Consider the following 24,080-nt stretch of genomic DNA (forward strand, 5'->3'; position numbering starts at 1 on the left):
GTAGCATTTTTCCACTCCTGCCAAAAATACTTGCACAGCACAGCATCACTCACCAGATCCTTCACCGCCAGTGTTTTTAAGTTTCTTTTGTGCTTCGGGTAAAGCCTGGTAGAGTCTGTTACTGACAGTCTCATCTCCTGGTATTGCTGTCAAGTCGTGCATACTGAAACTTCTAAGTCGTTCCGTAATAGCTCCTTGGCTCTGGTCAAGGACACAAAGTAAAACACAATATAAAATATGCATTATGTCAAAACATTTATATTAAATACAAACTGAAAAAAAAAGCCAACAAGCCATTCATGGTTTTGTATAGCAGTGTCCAACTTGTGCTTGGCACATGAAAGTAGCAATGGCGGTGAACAAAAATGGAAATTGGGGTGTTGTCATAATTAGCGATGAGCGAATATACTCGTTACTCTAGCACGCTCGGGGGTCCTCCGAGTATTTTTTAGTGTTCGGAGATTTAGTTTTTATGACCTCAGCTGAATGATTTACATCTGTTAGCCAGGCTAAGTACATGTGGGGGTTGCCTGGTTGCTAGGGAATCCCCACATGTACTTATGCTGGCTAACAGATGTAATCATTCAGCTGAGGTCATGAAAACTAAATCTCCAAGCACTAAAAAAAATACTCTGAGGACCCCCGAGCATGCTCTGGAAATATCAAGGATCGAGTATATTCGCTCATCACTAGTCATAATACAAGCAATGCATCATAAATCGCCACAAAGTACAATCGTTTGAATTTCTGTAAGATACATTTTAACATTGAATGTCTATTTGTAGGAACAAAAAGTTTTTCTACTGCTTCTCTTACAGGAACACCCAAGTGAAAACTGCTTCACTGTGTACGTAAAGGACCTAGACTGGGTCGTACGCAATACGGAGGTTCTCATTTCAGTGTTCCTTGAATATCACCCAGGTCCAGCACTTTAAAAGGTTGTCGGTTGAAAACCTATCCACAGAATAGGTGTTAATTGGTAGCGGTCCTACTGCTGGGATCCGCACTCATCGGTAAAATGCAAAACTCTTATCCCCATTAGAATGTATAGTCAGCGCACATGCATATCCAAAGTGCTGCTCCTTTTTAGGTACCATTCTGTTCTGATGAATGGGGCAATCCCAGCAATGGGACACCACCGATCAGCAAGTTAACACCTATCCTCAGTATAAATGCCAACTTATTATCACTGGACATTCCCTTTAACAGATTCTCACCTACCCAACGTTTTGACATTCCAAAAAAGGAATAGAGACAGTTTCTTCCAGCTTGATGAATGTCAAGGCTACAGCCGATCAGTGGTCGCTAATTGGCAGCATTAGCCACGTGAGATCCCCAGCTGGAAGAGGAAGGAGACTGAGGTGGAGCAAGTAGCGGTGCAAGAGAGACCGGGGTCTAGTTAGGGAAGATTTGTTTATACAAAACCTTGCGCCCAATAACAATTAGTAGGTCACCACCCCTGTAATGAGCCGCTTCTGCAACTTTGGCAGAACATATATATATGTCTTACTAGAAAGATCCGCAGGACCTTGATCCATCAGTATTCTGTGGCCGACTTACCATTCCCCTTGGAACCTCCAGCTACCTGCCTATATCCCCAGTGCCTCTTATGATGAGCAGGTCCAACACAACATCATGAGTGCATAACGCTGCTTAAGAGGACTACTAAAGCAACAGAGGCACCTGGAAAGCCGGCAGGTAGAGGAGGTTCACAGGCCTCTGGTTCGGCAGCCAAGGACTACCAATCTGGCCAATAAACCAGTCTTATGGATCTTTTTGCTCAACTATTTCTTACACAAGATTCCACTGCAGTAAAAAAAATAAATAGGCAAAGTTATTATTAAATGGATAGCAGCATCAAACTTCATGGGGGAAACAAACTAGATGTTTGAACACTGAGCCTGGTCACTTTGGTCCAAGCAATAAGGTCCCAACTTGAAGTCCATTTTTATCACGTTGCAGAGAAAACCTTTGGCATTGCCCAATGCAATCACTTGGATTGATTATGTGTCCAGTATATGGTGAATGGTAGAAGATCTGACAGTGTGAACGATCAACCAATTCTCAAATCTGCTGAACAAAGCTTGCATGTTGTTCACTTCTACATGTGTAGGAAGATCCCAGCAATAGGCCTTACATGTACATACAGCAGCACACGTGCCATTGAAAAAGCAAAAAACCACCAATGTGGTTTATCACACCACAATAAAAAAGAAATGCAAACACCACAAAGTCAAGGGAAAGCCACTGACATGCTGGAACAATATGCTTTACTTTCATTTACCAATCAACTCAGCAGGGAAACGCTACTACAGATTTACCCAAAATAAAAAGTACATTAAAAAGGAGAAGCCAAGTTTAGCAAACCTGGCTTTATAGACCCTATTAGGATATTATGAATTAATAAATGGGGGTTTTACATTGAGGATTCAGGTTGAAAGCGTCCCTTGCTTCAGAGAACCAGTCCGATCCTATATTACACAAACTGTAAATAAAAGTTCTAACATTTTGAATACCGTTTACATTCGAGTATAAGCTGAGATTTTCAGTCCATTTTTTTAGGCTGAAAGTGCCCTTCTTGTCTTATACTCGAGTTATTCCCAGGGGGTCGGCAGGGAAGAGGGAGCGGCGGTGTCACATCATACTCACCTGCTCCTGACGCGGTCCCTGCTTCTCCGATGCGATGGTCTCCGGGCGCCGCAGCTCTTCCTGTGTTGAACAGTCACTGGTACCGCTCATTAAAGTAATGAATATGGACACGACTCCATTCCCATAGGGGTGGAGCGCATATTCATTACTTTAATAAGCGGTACCAGTGACCGCTGAACACAGGAATAAGCTGCCGGCCTGGGACGACGGAGAAGCAGGAACCACGCCGGTGAGGGTGAATATAACGTGGGAGGGTGAGCATTACGATATTAACCTGTCCTCGTTCCTCCCGCCGGGCTCAGTCTTCCGCATCCTCTGGCTGTGACGTTCAGGTCAGAGGGCGCAATGATGTGGTTAGTGCGCGCCCTCTGCCTGAACAGTCAGAGCCGGAAGACGGAGCGGCGCACGGCCGTGGAACGGGGACAGGTGAATATCGCAAGTGCCGGGGGCCTGAGCAACGGCAGGCGAGTATGTCTTTTTTATTTCATCGCAGCAGCATCATATGGGGCATAATCTATGAAGCATCTTATGGGGCCATTAACCTTTGTGCAGCATTATATGGGGCATAATCTATGGAGCATCTTATAGGCCATCAACCTTTGTGCAGCATTATATGGGGCATAATCTATGGAGCATCTTATGGGGCCATCAACCTTTGCGCAGCATTATATGGGTCATAATATTCTATGGAGCATCTTAAGGGGCCATCATTAATCTTTTGTGCAGCATTATATGGGGTGTATTTTAATATGGAGCATCTTATGGGGCCATTATTAACCTTTGTGCAGCATTATATGGGGCATATTTTTGTATGGAGCATCTTATGGGGCCCATCATGAACTGTATGGAGCATTATATGGGGCTCCTAATTCAATATGTATATTCAAAAACAATTAACCTACAGATGTCTCAATCAATTTTACTTTTATTGGTAACTATTTTTATTTTTTAAATTTAGCAGTAACTGCTGCATTTCCCAACCTAGGCTTATACTCGAGTCAAAAAGTTTTCCCATTTTTGTGTGGCAAAATTAGGGGTCTCTGCTTATACTCGAGTATATACTGTACTTTTGAAGGATTTACCATGCTCTACCAGATTAGTAGATTCTGCTGAATGACAAATTAAAGCTCATTTTTAAAAAGGAAACCTGACAGCTTACCCAAGTCTCCCAAAACACCACCATGCATTGTTAATAATATGGCTCACATTCATTTTTTTTGTTTATTTTGTTTGTGCAAATGGATAAACACACTAACGAAAAAAAAAAAAAAAGAATTTAGCACTGTGCTAGCAATATGCTAATTAGTGGGCAAGTAGTCGTGGGGCATTATTTTGACTGGGAATAAAACGGTCTCCCAATAGAAACTGGGCATTGTGCACAGTGGTATTACAATATTGGGTTTTCTATCCAAAATTGCCCAATGAAAAAAAAAAATAATAATTTAAAACCAGGATACTGGTAAGTTATGATGCCTAAAAGTGCACAACTTGCAAAAATTTGTTTGGTGACTATTGCAGTGTATAAATCATTTTTAAAGATGAATCCATTTTAAAAATAATGAGAAAAGAAAAATTTCAGTGTCAATATCTCACACACACCTTTATGGAAAAATAATAAGGTTCCTCTACAGTGAAATCTTATGCTCAAGAATAATGCAGAAGTGCTTGCTATCTTCTGTATGAAAGGGACAACACTGAATTTGTGTGGATCTACATGGACTAGTCTTCACTAAAAAAACTATATTTTTTTAAGGTTTTTTTTTTTTTTACAATGTGAAAAATATTCTCTTTGGTTATACCAATAGAGGTTGCCAACCAGGACAAGATCCACTGAAAACAGTATTTGGTTCTCTTCTTACCATGTTTATAATTCTCCCAATATACACAGTCGCAGACCTCTACCACTCACTTAAAAAAAAAATATTGGCAAATACAGTGTGTGTATATATATATATATATATATATATATATATATATATATATATATATATATATATATTTTTTTTTTTTTTTTCTTAGCGGGAAGCCCTTCTATCATGTGGTGGAATTTATTAGACTTTACTAGGGTTTTTCATGGACCTAACAGTCTCATTCTTACAAATATACTTAATCTTTTTCATCTGTCCACTTTCTCTGTTACAAGACTGTGTCAAGGTCCCAAAATTAAAATTTTGGCGATTTGATGATGTTCCGACACAACCCTCCAAGAGTAAAAGCACTTTTTCCCCTAAAAGGTGAGGAGGGCGGACCTAGTGAAAAAAATCTAGTAAACCATAGAAAATAAATGTAAAATTGTTTAGGATGTTAGTTTTTTTTTTTTTATTTTAGATACCCAGATAAAACTTGACAGACCTAAAAAAGAAAAAACAAAATGACAACACCTACTTGCCTATGCCACGGGGCACCTGTTCAGTCCATTACTGGGTATACATACAGAATGGAATCACGTTCTTATGTATATGCTGGACATACTCCAGACGTGAAGTGAACATGGCCTCAAGTTGATCGCAAAGCTGCAATACAGGTCAGCATCTACACAATTTGGACATAATGACTGAATTACAGTAGGTATGGCGGTTTTCTTTCAGGGCCGTATAATACATGACGAGACCCCCGTTGTCATGTTTCCAACCTCCAATGTCTTGCTTGCCTTAATGTCCCTGAATGAGCTAGATTATAGATAATACAGGATACAGAACACAAACAAATTAAGCTAAATTATTCATTTGCATTCAGAGGCCAGTAACATGCGGCACAATATACGGCGACAGCTGCGGATGTAGAATGGAGCGGGAGCAAATAACCTGGAATACAATTAAGTGATGTCGAGACAAAGCGGGATGTTTGGATTTTTACAAACCTATATAGAATATTTAAAAGGTACCATTGAAAAGGGCCATCGGGGGCAAATGTTTTGTTTTCCCATTTGCTTTCATGATTTATTCGTCTGAGGACGCCTGATTCAGGCTTGTGCATTTAGCGATGAACCCACTGGTTTTAAAAGTAAAGCAAATTGCAGAAAATTCAACGTGCAATCGCCATTATATCTTCCACAAAGTATTGTATTTCAGAAAGCTACAGAACGATCCACAGCAAAATGTCTATATTATAGGAAACAGTTATCTCTCATCTGCCGAAAACAACTCATTGACTTACAGAAGATCAATGTACCCGCAATTCTCCTGGTCACTATACTTTTATGGAGATTTGGCCATTTGCAAAATTCTAGCTAAAATAATGAAAAAAAAAAAAAAAAAAAAAAGTACTAGGTTTTTGGATTCCGCTCATCATGATTCGAGGGGCAAATAATCTTTGGGGGGGGGGGGGACATTGAGTTTGACACCTTCCTTCTGATTTTTTCATGTAAAGTTTGTGATTTTTTTTTTTCTTTTTTGCAAAGGTTCATTAACAACAAAAAGGCTGCTTCATAGTTTGCATATGGCCCCAGAGCGCTGAAGCAAAAATCTAAGAAAGTGCATACACATTTTGCAAATTCCTGCCTCTCCGCTCCAGGTCTTCCAACGTGGACAGCGCATGACTGCTGTAGCAAATTGCTGCCTTCACTCATTGACTGGCCAAGAAATGGGGAGGAGATGATTAAAAAACTCAGCCAGAAGACATGGAGGAGCGGCGGAGAATCCAATTATACAGATTTGTAAAGTTAAAGAGGATCTATCTCAGCAGGTTTTTGTTATGTGAGAACAGCAGGATGTAGAGGCAGGAGCCCAGATACCAGCAATGTATCACTTACTGGGCTGCTTGCTGCGATAGATAAAAATCACTATTTTCTCTGCTTCAGATCTAGCAGTTCTCTGAATGCTGCACTCTGTATAAACCCGCCTAAACCTCGGATTGGCAGTTGCGTACACTCTGCATAGACAGAAAGCTGCTGAACTGTGTGGGGGCAGGTTTACACAGCACAAAACAACTACTGATAATCTACTGCTAATAAAAGATGTTACAGAAACAATAACACAGCGCAGTAAGTGACACAATGCTGGAATCAAAGTCTGCCCCTACATTATACTGCTCTCAGATTACATAGCAAAACCTGCTGACAGCTTAGTTTCAAAGGAAGGGATGGAAAACCCCTTTAAGGGTCCACCTTGCTTTCACAGATTCCTTGACAAGTCCATCTAGCAGTGGTGTAACGACCGCAGTAGCAATACACGCTGCCGGCCAATCAGAGGTCAGTAGCTGACAGCGGTGTACGCGTGACTGAGGGCACACTCCAGTCGCTTGGCTTCAGAAGATGGCGCCACCAGGGATCACGAGGAGGGATTATTTGTTTTTTCTTTTATGCATTGAACAGCAGCACTAGCAGAATGGGGGAACATGTACACTGCTCAAAAAAATAAAGGGAACACTAAAATCCCACATCCTAGATATCATGAGATATATATATATATATATTCCCTTTATTTTCTTGAGCAGTGTATATGAGTAAGGGGCCCATGATGGGGGGCATATTTATATTTAGGGGGCCCAAGATGACATTACTACATAATGCGGGAGGGAACTCGTATGTCTTTATAGGAATTAAAGCATTACAGGAGCCCATATATCTGACCAACATGTGGGAGGGAGGGGACTGTCCAAATTTTGCACCAAGGCCCTTTGGACTCTAGTCACACGACTGCTATCCAACGTATAGCATTACAGCTCAATTTAGTTGATTTTCTGTATATTCATTAAAAAAAAGTCTAAATGAAGAGAAAAGGATGACTTGCAAGGATTTATTTACATGATGTGGCAATGAAGTCCATCGGCAACTGCCGCCGTACATTGTGCGACACATCAGGTACAGAGTTGCGGTGTTTGTAAACCTTCATAGTGAAGACGATGTGGCTAAAAACTTCCAAAGTGAATGGAGCAGAGCTGCAATACCAGACAGCACATGGACGAGAGGCACCGATACAGAGAACAGGAATACCTGATTAGTACAGGATAAGAGAACCATGCTGACATCCTTCCCGAAATAGTGACAAGTCTGTCCTCAGGTTGTGTCTGGCACTGCAGCTCGGGCCCATGAAATAGAAAAGAGCAGAGATACAAAACCAGTAGAATATCCAAGAATCCTGAGGCACCAGAGGATAATCCTTAAAAAAGGTAGATCTTTATTTCAGATTATGAAAAAAAAAATAAAATAAAAATCACATAAGGTTTTGGCTGTATCTGACCTTTCTCAAACCTCAAAATTCAGCCATCATCACTTATTAATAACTATCCTCTGGATTTTTGGATATTCTATTCTAGTTCAGGCCCTACCAAGTAAGCAATTAACTTATCAATGGTGCATGGGAACAAAGTGCCAGAATTGGCAAATCCAATAGATGTGCCTTTTCTGGGCGGCGGCAGGCAGCTATTTTTAGGCTGGGGGTGGGGGGCCAATATCCATGGCACCTCACCTGCCTGAGAATACCAGCCCCCAGCTGTTTGCTTAGCAAGCCTGGTTGTCAAAAATGGGGGGACCACACACGATTTTTTTTTTTCATTTATTTAAATACAGTAATTAAAAATACAGCGTAGGGACCCCTCTATTCTTGATTACCTGCCTTGCTGAAGCTGGGGTTGCCGGCTGATGAATACTCCCAGCTGCCGCCTGCTTTCACTGTTATTAGTGGCAGCAGGTGTCGGCTGATGAGTGTAGTAGTCCCATCAGTCGACGCCTACTCTCGCTGTTATCAGATGAATAGAATGCTCAACATTCTCCCTGGCTAGCGCTGACCGCAGGCAGAGCAGGGGAGAATGATGAGAGCAGTCTTCAGCACCCGGCGCTGAGAAACAGCGCTAACTGTAACGCTGCTTCTTAGGCGCCGGTACATGTGGTACTGATGACACCGATGTCACCTGTGTGTATATGTGAAGGATGTTTTGCAGCCCGTGCTGCTGTTAAAAAAAAAAAATTGGACATATCAGCGTATTTTGCACACAGTCCATGGAAACACACAGGCATGTGCACAGACCCATTCACTTCAATGGTTCTACGTGTGCAAGAGTCTCCGGTACGTGTGAAAACTGTCACCAGACGTACCGGACACACTGAAGTGTGAAAGAGGCCTTCAGACTGGTGCAGATCCAGACAAAGCCCATGACCAAGTATCTGGTGCTTTCTGGAATAAAGCAGACATGTCAACCAGTATAACCAAGGATTTCTAGAGAAATTGTTAGCTGGAAAAGCAAAACACTTTTATTTAAATTCAGCCTTGTGATTCTATTTAATTAATTAGGCATCAGTGGGCGAGGTAGAAAATAACAGGCTGCAAGCTGACATTTAGAGTCCAATTTCTGTAATTTGCAAATAAATGAGTCATTTTCAATTACAAGGTGTCTGTGTTCTGCATGTAATGCAATACAATACACGAGGGCGACGCTTTTTAGCACTGCACTAATATGGTCCATATTAGGCCCCCGCATAGGGCAGGCTCCCTATGGATGCCAGCAGTGATGGAAACGCCAATTTGGAATATACCCATGATCCATCTAATGAGAGAACAATCTCCTAAATATATGGTAATAAAACAAGTGCAACCAGTATATTCAAAAAAGTCTGAAAAATATCACGTAGCAATAAAGTAAGCGGTAATTATGTTTTTTGTTTTAATTGCCAGCTTCAAAAACACAAAATAAAAGCAAAAGTATTCTAGAATTTAATGAGAAGCTGAGGTCAAGTTATTCTCCATGTATTGTTAATTGCCTGTTCAATTCTCAGTCAGGTTTCAGTGGAATGAATATGAATATATATATATATATATATATATATATATATATATATATATATATATATATATATATACATACATACACACATATATACACACACATATATACATACACACATATATACACACACACACACATATACATACATATATACACACACACATATATATATATATATATATATATATATATATATATATATATATATATATATATATATATATATATATATATATATATATATATATATATATATATATATATATATATATATATATATATATATATATATACAGGTCCTTCTCAAAAAATTAGCATATAGTGTTAAATTTCATTATTTACCATAATGTAATGATTTCAATTAAACTTTCATATATTATAGATTCATTATCCACCAACTGAAATTTGTCAGGTCTTTTATTGTTTTAATACTGATGATTTTGGCCTACAACTCCTGATAACCCAAAAAACCTGTCTCAATAAATTAGCATATCAAGAAAAGGTTCTCTAAAGGACCTATTACCCTAATCTTCTGAATCAACTAATTAACTCTAAACACATGCAAAAGATACCTGAGGCTTTTAAAAACTCCCTGCCTGGTTCATTACTCAAAACCCCCATCATGGGTAAGACTAGCGACCTGACAGATGTCAAGAAGGCCATCATTGACACCCTCAAGCAAGAGGGTAAGACCCAGAAAGAAATTTCTCAACAAATAGGCTGTTCCCAGAGTGCTGTATCAAGGCACCTCAATGGTAAGTCTGTTGGAAGGAAACAATGTGGCAGAAAACGCTGTACAACGAGAAGAGGTGACCGGACCCTGAGGAAGATTGTGGAGAAGGACCGATTCCAGACCTTGGGGAACCTGAGGAAGCAGTGGACTGAGTCTGGTGTGGAAAGGCGTGTGCAGGAAATGGGCTACAGGTGCCGCATTCCCCAGGTAAAGCCACTTTTGAACCATAAACAGCGGCAGAAGCGCCTGACCTGGGCTACAGAGAAGCAGCACTGGACTGTTGCTAAGTGGTCCCAAGTACTTTTTTCTGATGAAAGCAAATTTTGCATGTCATTCGGAAATCAAGGTGCCAGAGTCTGGAGGAAGACTGGGGAGAAGGAAATGCCAAAATGCCTGAAGTCTAGTGTCAAGTACCCACAGTCAGTGATGGTGTGGGGTGCCATGTCAGCTGCTGGTGTTGGTCCACTGTGTTTCATCAAGGGCAGGGTCAATGCAGCTAGCTATCAGGAGATTTTGGAGCACTTAATGCTTCCATCGGCTGAAATGCTTTATGGAGATGAAGATTTCATTTTTCAGCACGACCAGGCACCTGCTCACAGTGCCAAAACCACTGGTAAATGGTTTACTGACCATGGTATTACTGTGCTCAATTGGCCTGCCAACTCTCCTGACCTGAACCCCATAGAGAATCTGTGGGATATTGTGAAGAGAAAGTTGAGAGACGCAAGACCCAACACTCTGGATGAGCTTAAGGCCGCTATTGAAGCATCCTGGGCCTCCATAACATCTCAGCAGTGTCACAGGCTGATTGCCTCCATGCCACGCCGCATTGAAGCAGTCATTTCTGCCAAAGGATTCCCGACAAAGTATTGAGTGCATAACTGAACATTATTATTTGATGGTTTTTTTGTTTGTTATTAAAAAACACTTTTATTTGATTGGACGGGTGAAATATGCTAATTTATTGAGACAGGTTTTTTGGGTTATCAGGAGTTGTAGGCCAAAATCATCAGTATTAAAACAATAAAAGACCTGACAAATTTCAGTTGGTGGATAATGAATCTATAATATATGAAAGTTTAATTGTAATCATTACATTATGGTAAATAATGAAATTTAACACTAGATGCTAATTTTTTGAGAAGGACCTATATATATATATATATATATATATATATATATATATATATACACATATACATATATATATATACACACACATATATATATATATATATATATATATATATATATACACACATATATATATATATATATATATATATATATATATATATACACATAGATACATAGATCTATATATCACATGTATTTTAGTAAGCCAGTTCTAGTATGTTAAACCACACTACAGAGGACTGGTGTGAGTGGATATGCCATGCTCGGAGATGGTGACCATTTACCTTCACTTGATTGAAGGAGAACGGTAGATAGGTTGTTGAGAGAATTACCCAAGGAGAGCAAAAATAAGGAAAAGAGAGAAAAAAAGGAATTTAATAAGAAAGGATTTCTCAGATCAGCTACCGATTTGACAAACATTTTCCACCCACAAGCTGTGCAGATGACCTTTCCATTTCTGCACTGGGCGGACATCTGATGGACTCCTCGGTGGCTTGACCACGTGCTCCATTAATAAACCAAGTCTTGAATATTGAGATCTTACTGCTTGTTTCCACACTGAGACTTTCATTTTATAGTATAACTCCATGATTGATTGGTTGTAGAGCCTGCGATTTCTACTATGAGAGTATTGCCAAGCCAACGTCTAACACTCACATTAATGTGACCTCCTACACAATCTCTCTGCAAAATAGATGGGAACCCCCTAATTCAGTTGGTGACCAGCCAAAATGGAGCTTTTCTACAACTGTTGTGTCCATGTAAAGTAGGTGATGGGGTAAAAGGTTCTATTTTTTACTTGTGGAACGGGTAAGACACAGCCATCACTCCCGACAACCCCCATACACAGGCGCTGGGCCAAAAGTTCATGTGTTTTCTACAGGGAGAAAGGAGTAAGCCGCTGCAACACCATGACAGCTGATTGCTTCCCATGAAAACAAGAAGGAATGTGTGACCCTTCTCTTACCCAACAACATTTGTCAGGAGTGAAGGGGGGAGGCTCCCATATATGCGAGATGGTCAGCTGGTCCTGTTAAAATCAATGACTTTTGTCTAATGTGCACGGTATGTTTAGGCAAAGATACTGTACAGTAATCTGATCGGAAGAACTTGCACTCAAAGTTGGCACAGGTATGGCTGACAACAAGCCTGGTGACTGCATACAATAGCAACCCGGACACTGAGTGCATATTCACACCATAATGAAGGTAGTAAATCAGAACCAGTCCAACTTAAGGAGTGGCTATTAATTTAAATTTTACCTTTATAAATCAATAGTACACATGAACATAAGAATCTTTGGAATATATCACTTCAGAGAAATCAGCTTCTTTCTCCTCATGGGTTGATAATTTATTCTTAAATATTCTCAATTTATGGATAAAAATCTATGAAGCCTATATTCAGTGAAGGCAGATTTTCCCATTGCTGAGAAAGAAGATGACAGTTGGAACTTATAATGTTCTATGGAAGGGGAGGAGCTAGAGGAAGAGAATGCGAGTTCCATAGAACTCGGAGCCCCAACGGTCATCATCTGACAGCGATATTAAAATCTGTACTCACTGAATACAGATTTAACCCCAAAACCAAGAAAGAATCATCAGTCCAGGAGATGAAGCAGATTTCTCTAAAAATATGTATTACAAAGTTTATGTTTATGTGCATCATTCATTTCTGAACATGAAATCACAGTTACTCTTTAAGAGAGGTTGTCCATATGCCTTATTAGGATTTATGGACAACAGAGATAAGCCCACCAGTTTGTAATCCCACCATGATTCCTCCTATTCACACGAGATGGGTGTCACTCACACTCCTCTCAATGAAGGGATTTCGATGTTTCGCCCCCAGCAGTTCGCCCCCGGGTACATTTACTTCACCTGTGGGAAGTTACACCATCCAGCTGCCATACCATCACCCCAGAGGACCCCTTTCAGCAGCGTTGGTCCCTACTGACCAAAAAGCACAGGTGGCGCCACGAACAAAATGTATTCTTAAACTCCCTTTAAAGACCTTTCCATTTACTTTGGTGCCCAGGGCCACGGAACGGGGCGCAACCACCGTGACGTCCCCTTCAAGTACTGGACCCGGTACAGAGTACCCCACTGCCCAGGCGGGCGACTCAACTTGGTGTCACGAACAGGATGTACCCGGGGGCGAACTGCTGGGGGAGAAACATCCTACAGCCCTAAATGACTACAATGTAATGACACATTTCCTTGCAGCATCAAATGGCAAATAGCAGCTATCCCCCCCACCTGCAATTCAGCTCCTTCAGTAGAGCCCCCCAATGATTATTTTACGCGCTTCCACATACTGGAAAACGTTATTCCCAATGTCCATATTTCATGTATCCATGGCACAGCTCTTGTAACTATCACCTATAGGACTGGCACACGTCAGCCATGAATTCAATATTATTACACTCCTAAAAATAACCAATAATACGTTGCTCGATAAACTAAACCAATTGTAAAATTCAACATCTTGCTGCTCAACTTCGGCATATTTAATATGAAAATAAAGAACATTCAAGTAGGCTGAAAGGCTTTGGAAATTAAGTAATGATCTAAACGGTGTTTTACAAGGAAAAATAATTACAACTGTGCGCTAACGAGTAATAAAGCGGGACTCTCACCTTCACAGCAGCGGTCACAGCAGCAGTAGCAGCAAGATTCAAGCCTTGCTTGCCAAAGTTCACCATGGTTTCATAGCCCTTTTCTTTGGCTTGAATAATGTACTCATCAATCTCCTGTTCAGGAAAAAACGAACATCTGTTACTCACGACTATTAAACACATAAGACATCAGATGCAAATATCGAGAAAGAGACCGCTTCACTTCTTACAATTAAAGTGCTGCCGATAAACCTAACCCTAGTAATAGTCTCTCCAGGTTTGCTAATGCGGTGTTCCCACAAACAAAACTTGGCACCTATCCATTGGATATTTAGATGACAAACTGGCCATGCAAATGAATGGTCAACATTGTTTTACAAGAACAGAAGAAAACGAGAGTGGCACTCACCATTGCAGAGTGAAGACACATGGACTGGGCTACAGATGTTTCGCATGCAATTATGCTTCACCTGGTGCGGCAGTGACGAGTGCCACTCACTTTTCTGCTATACTCCTAATTTTTGAAGATTGCATGGCTGCTTAGTTGAGCACCACTGGCGTTCGTTAACCCAGCACTGCATACTCCAGTGGCATATACTTGCAACAGTGCCAGTCTTCTGATGTTTTGAAATGGATGGTCACCATTGTTAATTCACATATGGAAGGAGTCCACTAAAACCAGTTCTGCTCTTACAGAACAACTTTTCTGACTCGTACATAACGGTCCCATAAATGACAGTGATGTACCATAGTATGGGCATAGGGAAATGAGTGGTCTTAAAGAGTGAGAGTGTAAAGATGGAACCAGAGGGACACTTTAAAGCGAGTGGTACAATGCTATCAAAAGGAATAGGACCCATGCAAGATATTCTCTAGGACTGCAGAAACTTTCACCATGAACCCCTAGATATCCAAGTCTACCAATTTATTAAAGATCACCCACGGACGCTGTCAAACAGTCCTTTAAATAGTTGATCCAAATAAGTTATCCTCTATCCAGCGCTGTACTGGGCAGTCGCTGGCATTTCCACTGACAATAAATGGAGTAAGTGCACAGCCGCTTCATTCAAGATGTTCTCTGCAGAGCCCGGTTCCCTTGTACGAAAGGCTTCATTCTTGACATTGGGATCCCAGTGATCAAACCCCCAACAATCAGTAAGTTATTCCCTATCCTGTGGGGGTTGATTTGCTATCTTCAGAATAACCCTTAAATATCAGATGTTGGGGAAACAATGGACAGTGCACAGGTGATTTTAGCATGCAATAGATTACAAAAAACTTTTTGCAAAGGATACAGATTTAGCAAACTTTATCATATGCCATGAAAACAAATGGTATGCATCATGTTAAATGTCAAGTTGAAGTTTGCTACTTCTGCATTTCATTGCATTGAACATACATGAATGTTAATAGGGGGCAAATTTTAATTTGATGAGAAAAGTAACTAGCGCTTTTTCCCCACCATTACAAATGGTTAAAAAGGTAGATTAGGGTTTTTAAAAACTTCATCTTGGCTATTGGATAAGTACAGGCCAGTGCAAGAAGTAGTCTTGTCGGCAGTCGCACACATATTCTGTATCCATCAGATTAGAACTTACCTTTTCTTTTTTGGAAAGAAGAGGGTGCAAAAACTTCCGATATAACAAGCTGGCACCTCTTGTATATGGAGATAATAACCAGATTACAAAACCAATCTTCAACTCATAATACAAAGGAAACCTACAAGCATGAAGAGAGCAGAATGTGGATTAATCTAAGATACCGGTTTGCTTCCTAGCATTTTATCCAGCCATCTATATTTAATACACAATCTTGTAAGCTAAAATGAAAATATATTCTATAAATGCACAGAAAGAAAAATGAAACCGCCAAATGGTTTACACAAGGAGTAAAAATAGATGAAATCTGTGATTATCTGAACCGCTGTTCAGTGTCTGGTACTGAAAGTATCAAGTAAAGTGAGGTCAGATAAGGACAGCGAGTCAGAGTACAGTAAGGAGGAAAAAAACATGCTGGAAGTCTGAACTATGTCGCCAACAGACGTGTTTTGATGAGTTTGTGAGAGACAGAGAGCGGCATCCAATTATAGGAGGCATGCTCGATGACCTTGTCTCCTAGACTGCCTGAAGAGACGTGGCTGGTCTCCTAAATTGTCAGATTTTCAGATTCTACCCTTCATCTCCTGTTTCTGGTCTCAGGTGGATGTGAAGACATGTTGGATAAACCTCTGATATAAAAGAACTTCATAAAAAAATAAATGATAAAAGCTAAAATAGCAATCACATTTATTTTTAGAAAAAAAAAAAAATAATGCATAATCTTACCAAAAATGGTCACAGGCCAGTGACTATTGGCATCAACATTATAGCCAAATAATGCTACAAGAAGTAGGTAAAAAAAAATACATTTTAAGTAATAGGATTGTGCAAGGATTGACTCTTATGCCAATTCCTGCCCTCTGATGAGTAGCGCACTTCGTATCAACTTTCAACGCCAAAATAAAAGATTGGACATTGACTTTTATGGTCTCTCCCTCCAAGAGGTAGCACCTGAGAGATTTATTCATCCTCTAGAAGAGAATTAAAAAGGGGTTGTCCACTACTTGGTCAACTCCTTCTCAATCAGTATGTTTTACCCCAATAAAATAACACTTATACTCAGCTGCGCTACTGGAGCTGTTCCTGCATTATCGACATTGGCTCCCTGGGGGATATGTCACGCTGCACCAATTAGGGTTGTCTTCACGCTCCCAGTTTTTGGACAAATCAGACATCAAGTGAGATGCGACTGCCCCTCACTTCCTCTGGATGTCTGATTAGTCTGAAGGTGGGTAGAGTGCAGCCAGGTTAGTCCGAAGGTGGGTAGAGTGCAGCCAGTACTGACTGGGTGCAAGGATCACATGACCGAATTAATTTGCATACTTTTTTTTTTCCCAAGCCAAGTCAGTGGTAGGTGTTATACGCTTAGACGGAGATTCATTAAGACTGGCATAATGCAGGCTCGCGTTACACCAGTCTTGCTGGAATAGAAGGCACCAAATTCATAAAGAAGCAAACACCACTTAAAGAAGTTGTCCACTGCTTGGATAACTTGTTCTCATGCCTGACGTTTGGCCCCATAAAATAATAAAGCTTATAATTAATGGTGCTATATAAATAAATAATAATAATACTCGCCTCCCGTGCCGGCACTGTTCCCGCGGTGTCGGCAGTGGCTCTCCCCGGGGCTCTCATGCCTTGTGACTCGTGATGCCTGCATCCAATCTGCGCTGGCGTCATTCCCCCGCCTTCAGACAAATCGAACATTAAGAGGTCGTCCGAGATGAGCTGAAGCATGGACTTCCTCTTTATGATCGATTTTTCTTTAAGCGGGGACAGTGACGCCAGCTCTGATTGGGCCCCGGCGTCACAAGACAGCACGAGAGCCCCGGGGAGAGCGAGTGCCGACACCGTGGGAATAATGCTGGCACAGGAAGAGACTATAGGCTTTATTATTTTACATTTTGATCAAGAAGTGGTTGTCCTAGTAGCAGACAACCCCTTTAATGGATTTGGTGCCTCCTCTGAGTGGCATGCACCTATGTGCCCTATCAGAAATGCTACCCAGTTATTGACTGGAGTAGCACTTACAACCATATAAAACACCAGCACATTTGATGGGCGAGCATGGCCACACTCCGTCTCCCGAGCTACGCTGAATTGATTCAAACTGGCATAAAAACATCCAAAATAGCAAAAAATAAAATAAAATTGCAAAACGCTAAAATGTTGCTGCACAAAATTTTTGCAACTTTTCTAAGCTTTGCTACGCTACTTTTCTGAAGTGATGTAATGAAGTGGCCCTATAAACTTGCATTTTTGTCGACCCGTTAATAACTGCTCAAATATTCAATTTTTTTTCCAAGGGCAATAGGCTTTTACCAGCCATCATTACTATGAACCTCAAAGAACAGTATCTGAAGCTCAGAGACATGATGCCTTTTTGGACAATTCCCAACACTTTTTCATTATTCACATTTTGTCCTTAATGTATCCATACTGTAAATTAGAAAATGTCGGCCCGCGTAGAGAACTTCATGTACAGTAGAAGCAGCAGTAAACATCCCGTGTGAAGTATGCCTGTATCAGTGGAAATGTACGCCCATGGATAAATAAAACATCCAGAGCTCTCCGTGTATTCTGGCTCCATGCTCAACATTGTGAAACAGCCCTGGCAGGAAGAAGAACACATGAAATCAATTATGTATTGGGGGCCGCTGCCAAATCTGGTTTTCATGTATGATGCCGGCCCCAGGAAGACCAGGGAGGGTGTGTGTTATGTGTCCTGCACTTATGGAAATAAATGCTGGATAGAATTCTAAACCTTCGTACGTGTCCTGGAAGGGAACACAATACATCCCTATATGTGTAAAAGGAGCCGGTGAGACCTCCCTTCTATATACAAATATTTTCTTTTTAGTGGGTAGCAAAACTTAAATCCTGCTCTGCAGAATACAGCTTCCCCCGGGCAAACAGATTAACATGGACCCCCTATTATTTAAAGTGGGGGAACGTTTAACATTATTCGGCAACATAAGTAATCATACTCTGTAACTCACCAGCCATGTGTAAGCATTGATGGGGAATATATTGTATGCTTAAGGTACCGTCACACTCAGCGACGCTGCAGCGATATAGACAACGATCCGATCGCTGGAGCGTCGCTGTTTAGGTCGCTGTAGAGATGTCAAACACAGCAGCTCCGGAACGATGCAGGAGCGATCCTGTGACGTAGCGGTGACGTACTTATCGTTCTCACAGGTCGTTAGCTCCATGTTTAACATTGCTGACATCGTTGCTTTTGCTGTCAAACATGACGATACACGCCGACCTGACGACCAAATAAAGTTCTGGACTTTAAGCTCCGACCAGCGATATCACAGCGGGATCCAGATCGCTGCTGCGTGTCAAACACAACGAGATCGCTATCCAGGACGCTGCAACGTCACGGATCGTCGTCGTTCTCGCTGCAAAGTCGCTTAGTGTGAAGGTACCTTAAGGTGCAAATCACTGACCATGTAAATATAGCAAACATCACGGCTTGATCTGAAATTCTCCAAATTAGAGGTGTGCAGGCTCATAAGACCTTGATAAATAGCATTAGGCTGAATGAGACCACAATAAAGGAGTATCATCCGTGTCTCATGAGCATTGTGGTGCTCTACACTGTGTTCCAAATTATTATGCAAATTGGATTTAAGTGTCATAAAGATTTAATTGTTTTGTTTTTCAAATAAACTCATGGATGGTATTGTGTCTCAGGGCTCAATGGATCACTGAAATCAATCTTAAACACATGTGATAATTAGTTTTCCAGGTGATTCTAATTAAAGGAAAACTACTTAAAAATGATGTTCCACATTATTAAGCAGGTCACAGTTTTCAAGTAACATGGGAAAGAAAAAGGATCTCTCTGCTGCTGAAAAGCATCAAATAGTGAAATGCCTTGGTGAAGGGATGAAAACATTAGAAATTTCCCGAAAACTTAAGCGTGATCATCGTACTGTTAAGATATTTGTGGCTGTATCTGAGCACAAATGTGTTTGTGCTGATAAAGGCATAATGAGGAAGATTTCTGCCAGGCAAGTTCATCGGATTAAGAGAGCAGCTGCTAAAAAGCCATTACAAAGCAGCAAACAGATATTTGAAGCTGCTGGTGCCTCTGGAGTCCCTCGAACCTCAAGGTGTAGGCTCCTTCAAAGGCTTGCTGTGGTGCATAAACCTACTATTCGGCCACGCTTAAACAGTGTTCACAAGCAGAAATGGTTGTATTGGGCCCACACATACATGAAGACTAATTTCCAACCAGTCTTGTTTACTGATGAGTGTTGAGCAACCCTGGATGGTCCAGATGGATGGAGTAGTGGATGGTTGGTGGAAGACCACCATGTCCCAACAAGGCTGCAATGTCAGCAAGGAGGTGGAGGAGTCATGTTTTGGGCCAGAATCATGGAGAAACAGCTGGTAGGGCCCTTTAAGGTTCCTCAAGGTGTGAAAATGACCTCTGCAAAGTATATAGAGTTTCTGACTGACAACCTTCCTTCATGGTATAAAAAGCAGAAATGTGCCTTCAGGAGCAAAATCATCTTCATGCTGACAATGCACCATCTCATGCTGCAAAGAATACCTCTGAGTCATTGGCTGCTATGGGCATAAAAGGAGATAAACTCATGGTGTGGCCACCATCTTCCCCTGACCTCAACCCTATAGAGAACCTTTGGAGTATCATAAAGCAAAAGATCTATGAGGGTGGGAGGCCGTTCACATCAAAACATCAGCTCTGGGAGGCTATTCCAACTTCATGCAAAGAAATACAAGCAGAAACTCTCCAAAAACTCACAAGTTCAATGGATGCAAGAATTGTGAAGGTGATATCAAAGAAGGGGTCCTATGTTAACATGTAACTTGGCCCGTTAGGATGTTTTGGAGTTAAATAGCTTTTTTGTTCAGTGAATGTGACCTCCTAATGCTGCAAATTCCACAAATGAGCATGTTAAGTTCTTTAAAACATATCAAATGTTTAGAAATTCTACTGTGCATAATAATTTGGAACAGTGCATTTTGAGTTTTTATTCATTTTGGAGATTATACTGTTATCATTGGGAGGTTTCTTCAATAAAATTTGTTGTATACTCTAATGGGTGATGACTTTTATTAGACTGACTGTCATTTGCACCGACCATTTAGAAAAATCCGATATAAATGTAATTTGCATAATAATTTGGAACATAGTGTATGTGTGCTACTCCCCGTTTATAACGGAAAACATGATGTAGCGCTAGCCGGCTCACAAGATAGATACCACTGGAACCAGATGAAACCCACCGATTAACAGCGAGTTGTATGTTGCACCATTTTTTCTGCCATCAAGTATCAAGCAACGTGGAAGTTAGGCTCCATACAATGCCTCCAATGGAGATCAGTCTTACCAATTAGAATAAAATGAACACATTAATATTTCTGTGCTGTCTTTGTACATCTCTACTACAAAATCCATGTAGCACCTGTAAGATGGATGCCGGACAGGTCCTCGAAGGGAGATATGTATCACTGAGGTTGATTGCTTTTTTGAGCTTACATCACCGAAGCTGACTCCAGCATGTATAGTGCTGAGGTAGTTAATAGAGCATGTCAGGGTCGGGTTTACGAGCAGTCACATGGGTGGGACTGGATGCTCTCATATCCCCACCCTGCGGCATGGTATGGAAGATAAAAAGGAGACCAGATGTCTCATTCATTGTCTACGTGGAGGAGTGCAGACCTCCAGAGGAGTTGGTCTCTGCTAAGGACTAAAGAGCTGGGCACTAATCCGAGCGGGAGAACCCGAACTACTGTTATGGACTACTCACTTTGTTTTCACTTCGTACCCGAAAAGGCCGTTTTGTTTACTTCTCCTGAGCGGTTTTTGGGGTTTTAATAAACCACCCTGGACATTTTACTGAAACTGCTTCCCGCGCCTACCTAAAAATGCCACCGAGTGAGTACAAAGCTTATACACTCTAAAAACTTCACTTAGTCACGCACAGACACTACAGATTAGACTTGAAGTGGCTTTTCTACCATAGATGATGACGACATATCGATAAGATATGCATTAATGTTTGATCCTGGGGGACTGACCTTGATCCCTTGAATGAAGATGCCAAGCACTTTATCCATGGATTGCAATTATGTTCAATTAAGTGGACATTGTTGTGCTGTAGTTCCAACACAGTGCCAGGTCAGGAGAGGCACGGTGCCAAGGACAATGAAAGAAAGAAGAAACAGAGGGGCCTCTATGCCAGGAAAATAAAAGGTTTGTTCCCGCTCTTACAGCTTTGTGAGCTTTTTCAGTCTGATGGATGTAAGTTACTATAGTAACTTACTTACATATATCAAACTGAAAGCTCTGGGGAGAAGGTGAGAGTTTATTAGGATCATAGTTTTGTACGCCAGTCTTAAAGAAACAGTCACCGGATTTTCACAATACCTAATAGTACCACTACCACCTTTACCTCCTATTTTACAGTATTCCAGGAAGATGTATACGAGTCCCCATCCCCCCACTGTATATCCCCAAAAATACCTTCTATAATACCTCCATACGGCACAGTCCAGTCTGATGGGCGTCTCTGGTCTTGATCCGGCACCTCTTCTCTGGTCGAAAACGTAGTCTTCATTCCCCGCTACATGTGGATAATGTGCCCTACGTCATCCACTCAGTATCCCAGGCACACTTCTCTCTCAGCATGCGCTGACGTTACATCTGGGTTATCGCTGCACTTTGGCCTCTCCCAGTTCACGCGCATTACAGCACTATGTGCAGCCCTGCTGATGGCAGAGGGAAGTGTTCATGAGCAGGAGCACGATTGGGGGCCATAGGACAAGTCATCCAAGTGACGCAGGGAAGGAGGATGGCCTTTACAACCAGAGAGGAGGTGCCGAATCAAGACCAGAGAGGATCATCGGAAAGACCAGAGAGGACCATCGGAAAGACCAGAGAGGACCATCGGAAAGACCAGAGAGGACCATCGGAAAGACCAGAGAGGACCATCGGAAAGACCAGAGAGGACCATCGGATTGCTCCCTTCCATTAAGAATGGCCCACTTTGTTAGTAAAGTAGAGTGAAAATCAGAAAGAGCAAAAAATAAAATAAAATCATAAATTATTGCACAGATATTAAGATGAATCATAATGTACAAGTTTTTTTATGCCAGAACACAAGCATTGGCGTAATAATAAAGTCCACCCAATGTCATCTTAGTAAACAGAATACAAAACAACACCGCACTGTGCACCAAAGCAATACGCAGTCGTCAAAAGAACGTTAGTCAAGTAATTATGGGAACTTACCAGGATATCGTTAAATCCGCTAATGTTTCTGTCACAGTGTAAAGGGCAAAAACAATCCAATACATCATCCACCGTACCTAGAAAACAAGGAAACCGACAAATGTCACATTTCTCTGCTGCACTGAATGCTAAGTGCTCCAGTCCAAATGTTCTCAAATAACAGAACATTATACAAGGTCATCATCATGGAACCAGAAACACATGGGCCACTTGCACATTGAACAAGTCTGTAGGAACCTGTTCACACCACCAGAAAACTTGAAGACACAAAAGAGCACAGTGAGGTCAAAAATACTCTGTTGTAAAAAAAAACATCACAGTAATTTTTTTACAACAGAGTATTTTTGACCTCACTGTGCTCTTTTGTGTCTTCAAGTTTTCTGGTGGTGTGAACAGGTTCCTACAGACTTGTTCAGTGTGCAAGTGGCCCATGTGTTTCTGGTTCTATAATTGATCTCTTGTTTCTACAAGACTGGGAGTCCACCACTCCTCTGTGGGTCATTTGCATTTAACTGCTCCATCCTGCATGTCCACATGGATAGTCCTTCTCTGAACCCTGCTTATACAAGTACTATACAGATGATCAGGTTTTAAATACATCAGATAGGGATTCTATACATTAGTTAGGACTGCTCTATAAGGGTATACCTTGACGATTTGGTGCAGCAGCTTAGTATACATTTTTTTGCAAAAAAACATATCAACTAAATACCCTGTTTTCTTTACATCTTTTGACTAGCACTTGCTGATTACTGTGATTTTTTTACAACAGAGTATTTTTGACCTCACTGTGCTCTTTTGTGTCTTCAAGGTCATCATCATGGCTGAACATCACTCTGGGGAAAGCTCTGGCAAAAATTAAGAGACCACCACATCAAATCCCTGTCATAGCCAGCCCAATCTCCAGACCTGTACCCCATTGAAATCCTCTGGAATGTAATCAAGAGGATGATGGATAGTCACAAGCCATCAAACAAAGAACTGCTTACATTTTTGTGCCAGAAACAGTGTGACAGACTGGTGGAAAGCATGCCAAGACGTATGAAAGCTGTGATTAAAAATCATAGTTATTCCACAAAATATTGATTTCTGAACTCTTCCTGAAATAAAACATTAGTATTGTTGTTTCTAAATGATTATGAACTTGTTTTCTTTGCATTATTTGAGGTCTGAAAGCTTAAAGTACTGGGGGTTTTTTTTACCATTTCTCCTTTTCGGAAAAAAAGAAAAATACAAAATTTATTGCTTGGAACTTCGGAGATATTTTCAGAAGTTAAATTTTACTCAAAAATACACCTAATAAAGAGAAAAAATCAGACTAACTGAACATTTTGCAGTGGTCTCTTAATT

General features: G+C 41.0%; 1 protein-coding gene and 1 long non-coding RNA gene across 2 annotated transcripts in view; one reads left to right on the plus strand and one right to left on the minus strand.

Moving 5' to 3' along the window:
- Window positions 1-23,894, plus strand: part of LOC143769835 (uncharacterized) — a 259,674-nt gene extending 235,780 nt beyond the window's left edge. Inside the window, exon 5 of the long non-coding RNA XR_013214494.1 lies at window positions 23,542-23,894. This is a non-coding gene — a long non-coding RNA (uncharacterized LOC143769835). The remainder of the gene's footprint in view (window positions 1-23,541) is intronic.
- The window catches only part of REEP3 (receptor accessory protein 3), a 184,378-nt gene that overhangs the window by 42,167 nt on the left and 118,131 nt on the right, over window positions 1-24,080 (minus strand). The window contains exons 3-6 of the mRNA XM_077258762.1: window positions 22,731-22,807; window positions 15,458-15,578; window positions 13,881-13,994; window positions 54-201 (exon numbers count right to left, since the gene is read on the minus strand). Coding sequence (XP_077114877.1) covers window positions 54-201; window positions 13,881-13,994; window positions 15,458-15,578; window positions 22,731-22,807 — 460 coding nt within the window. The remainder of the gene's footprint in view (window positions 1-53; window positions 202-13,880; window positions 13,995-15,457; window positions 15,579-22,730; window positions 22,808-24,080) is intronic.

This window comes from Ranitomeya variabilis, chromosome 4, assembly GCF_051348905.1.
Source record: "Ranitomeya variabilis isolate aRanVar5 chromosome 4, aRanVar5.hap1, whole genome shotgun sequence".
Taxonomy (NCBI): domain Eukaryota; kingdom Metazoa; phylum Chordata; class Amphibia; order Anura; family Dendrobatidae; genus Ranitomeya; species Ranitomeya variabilis.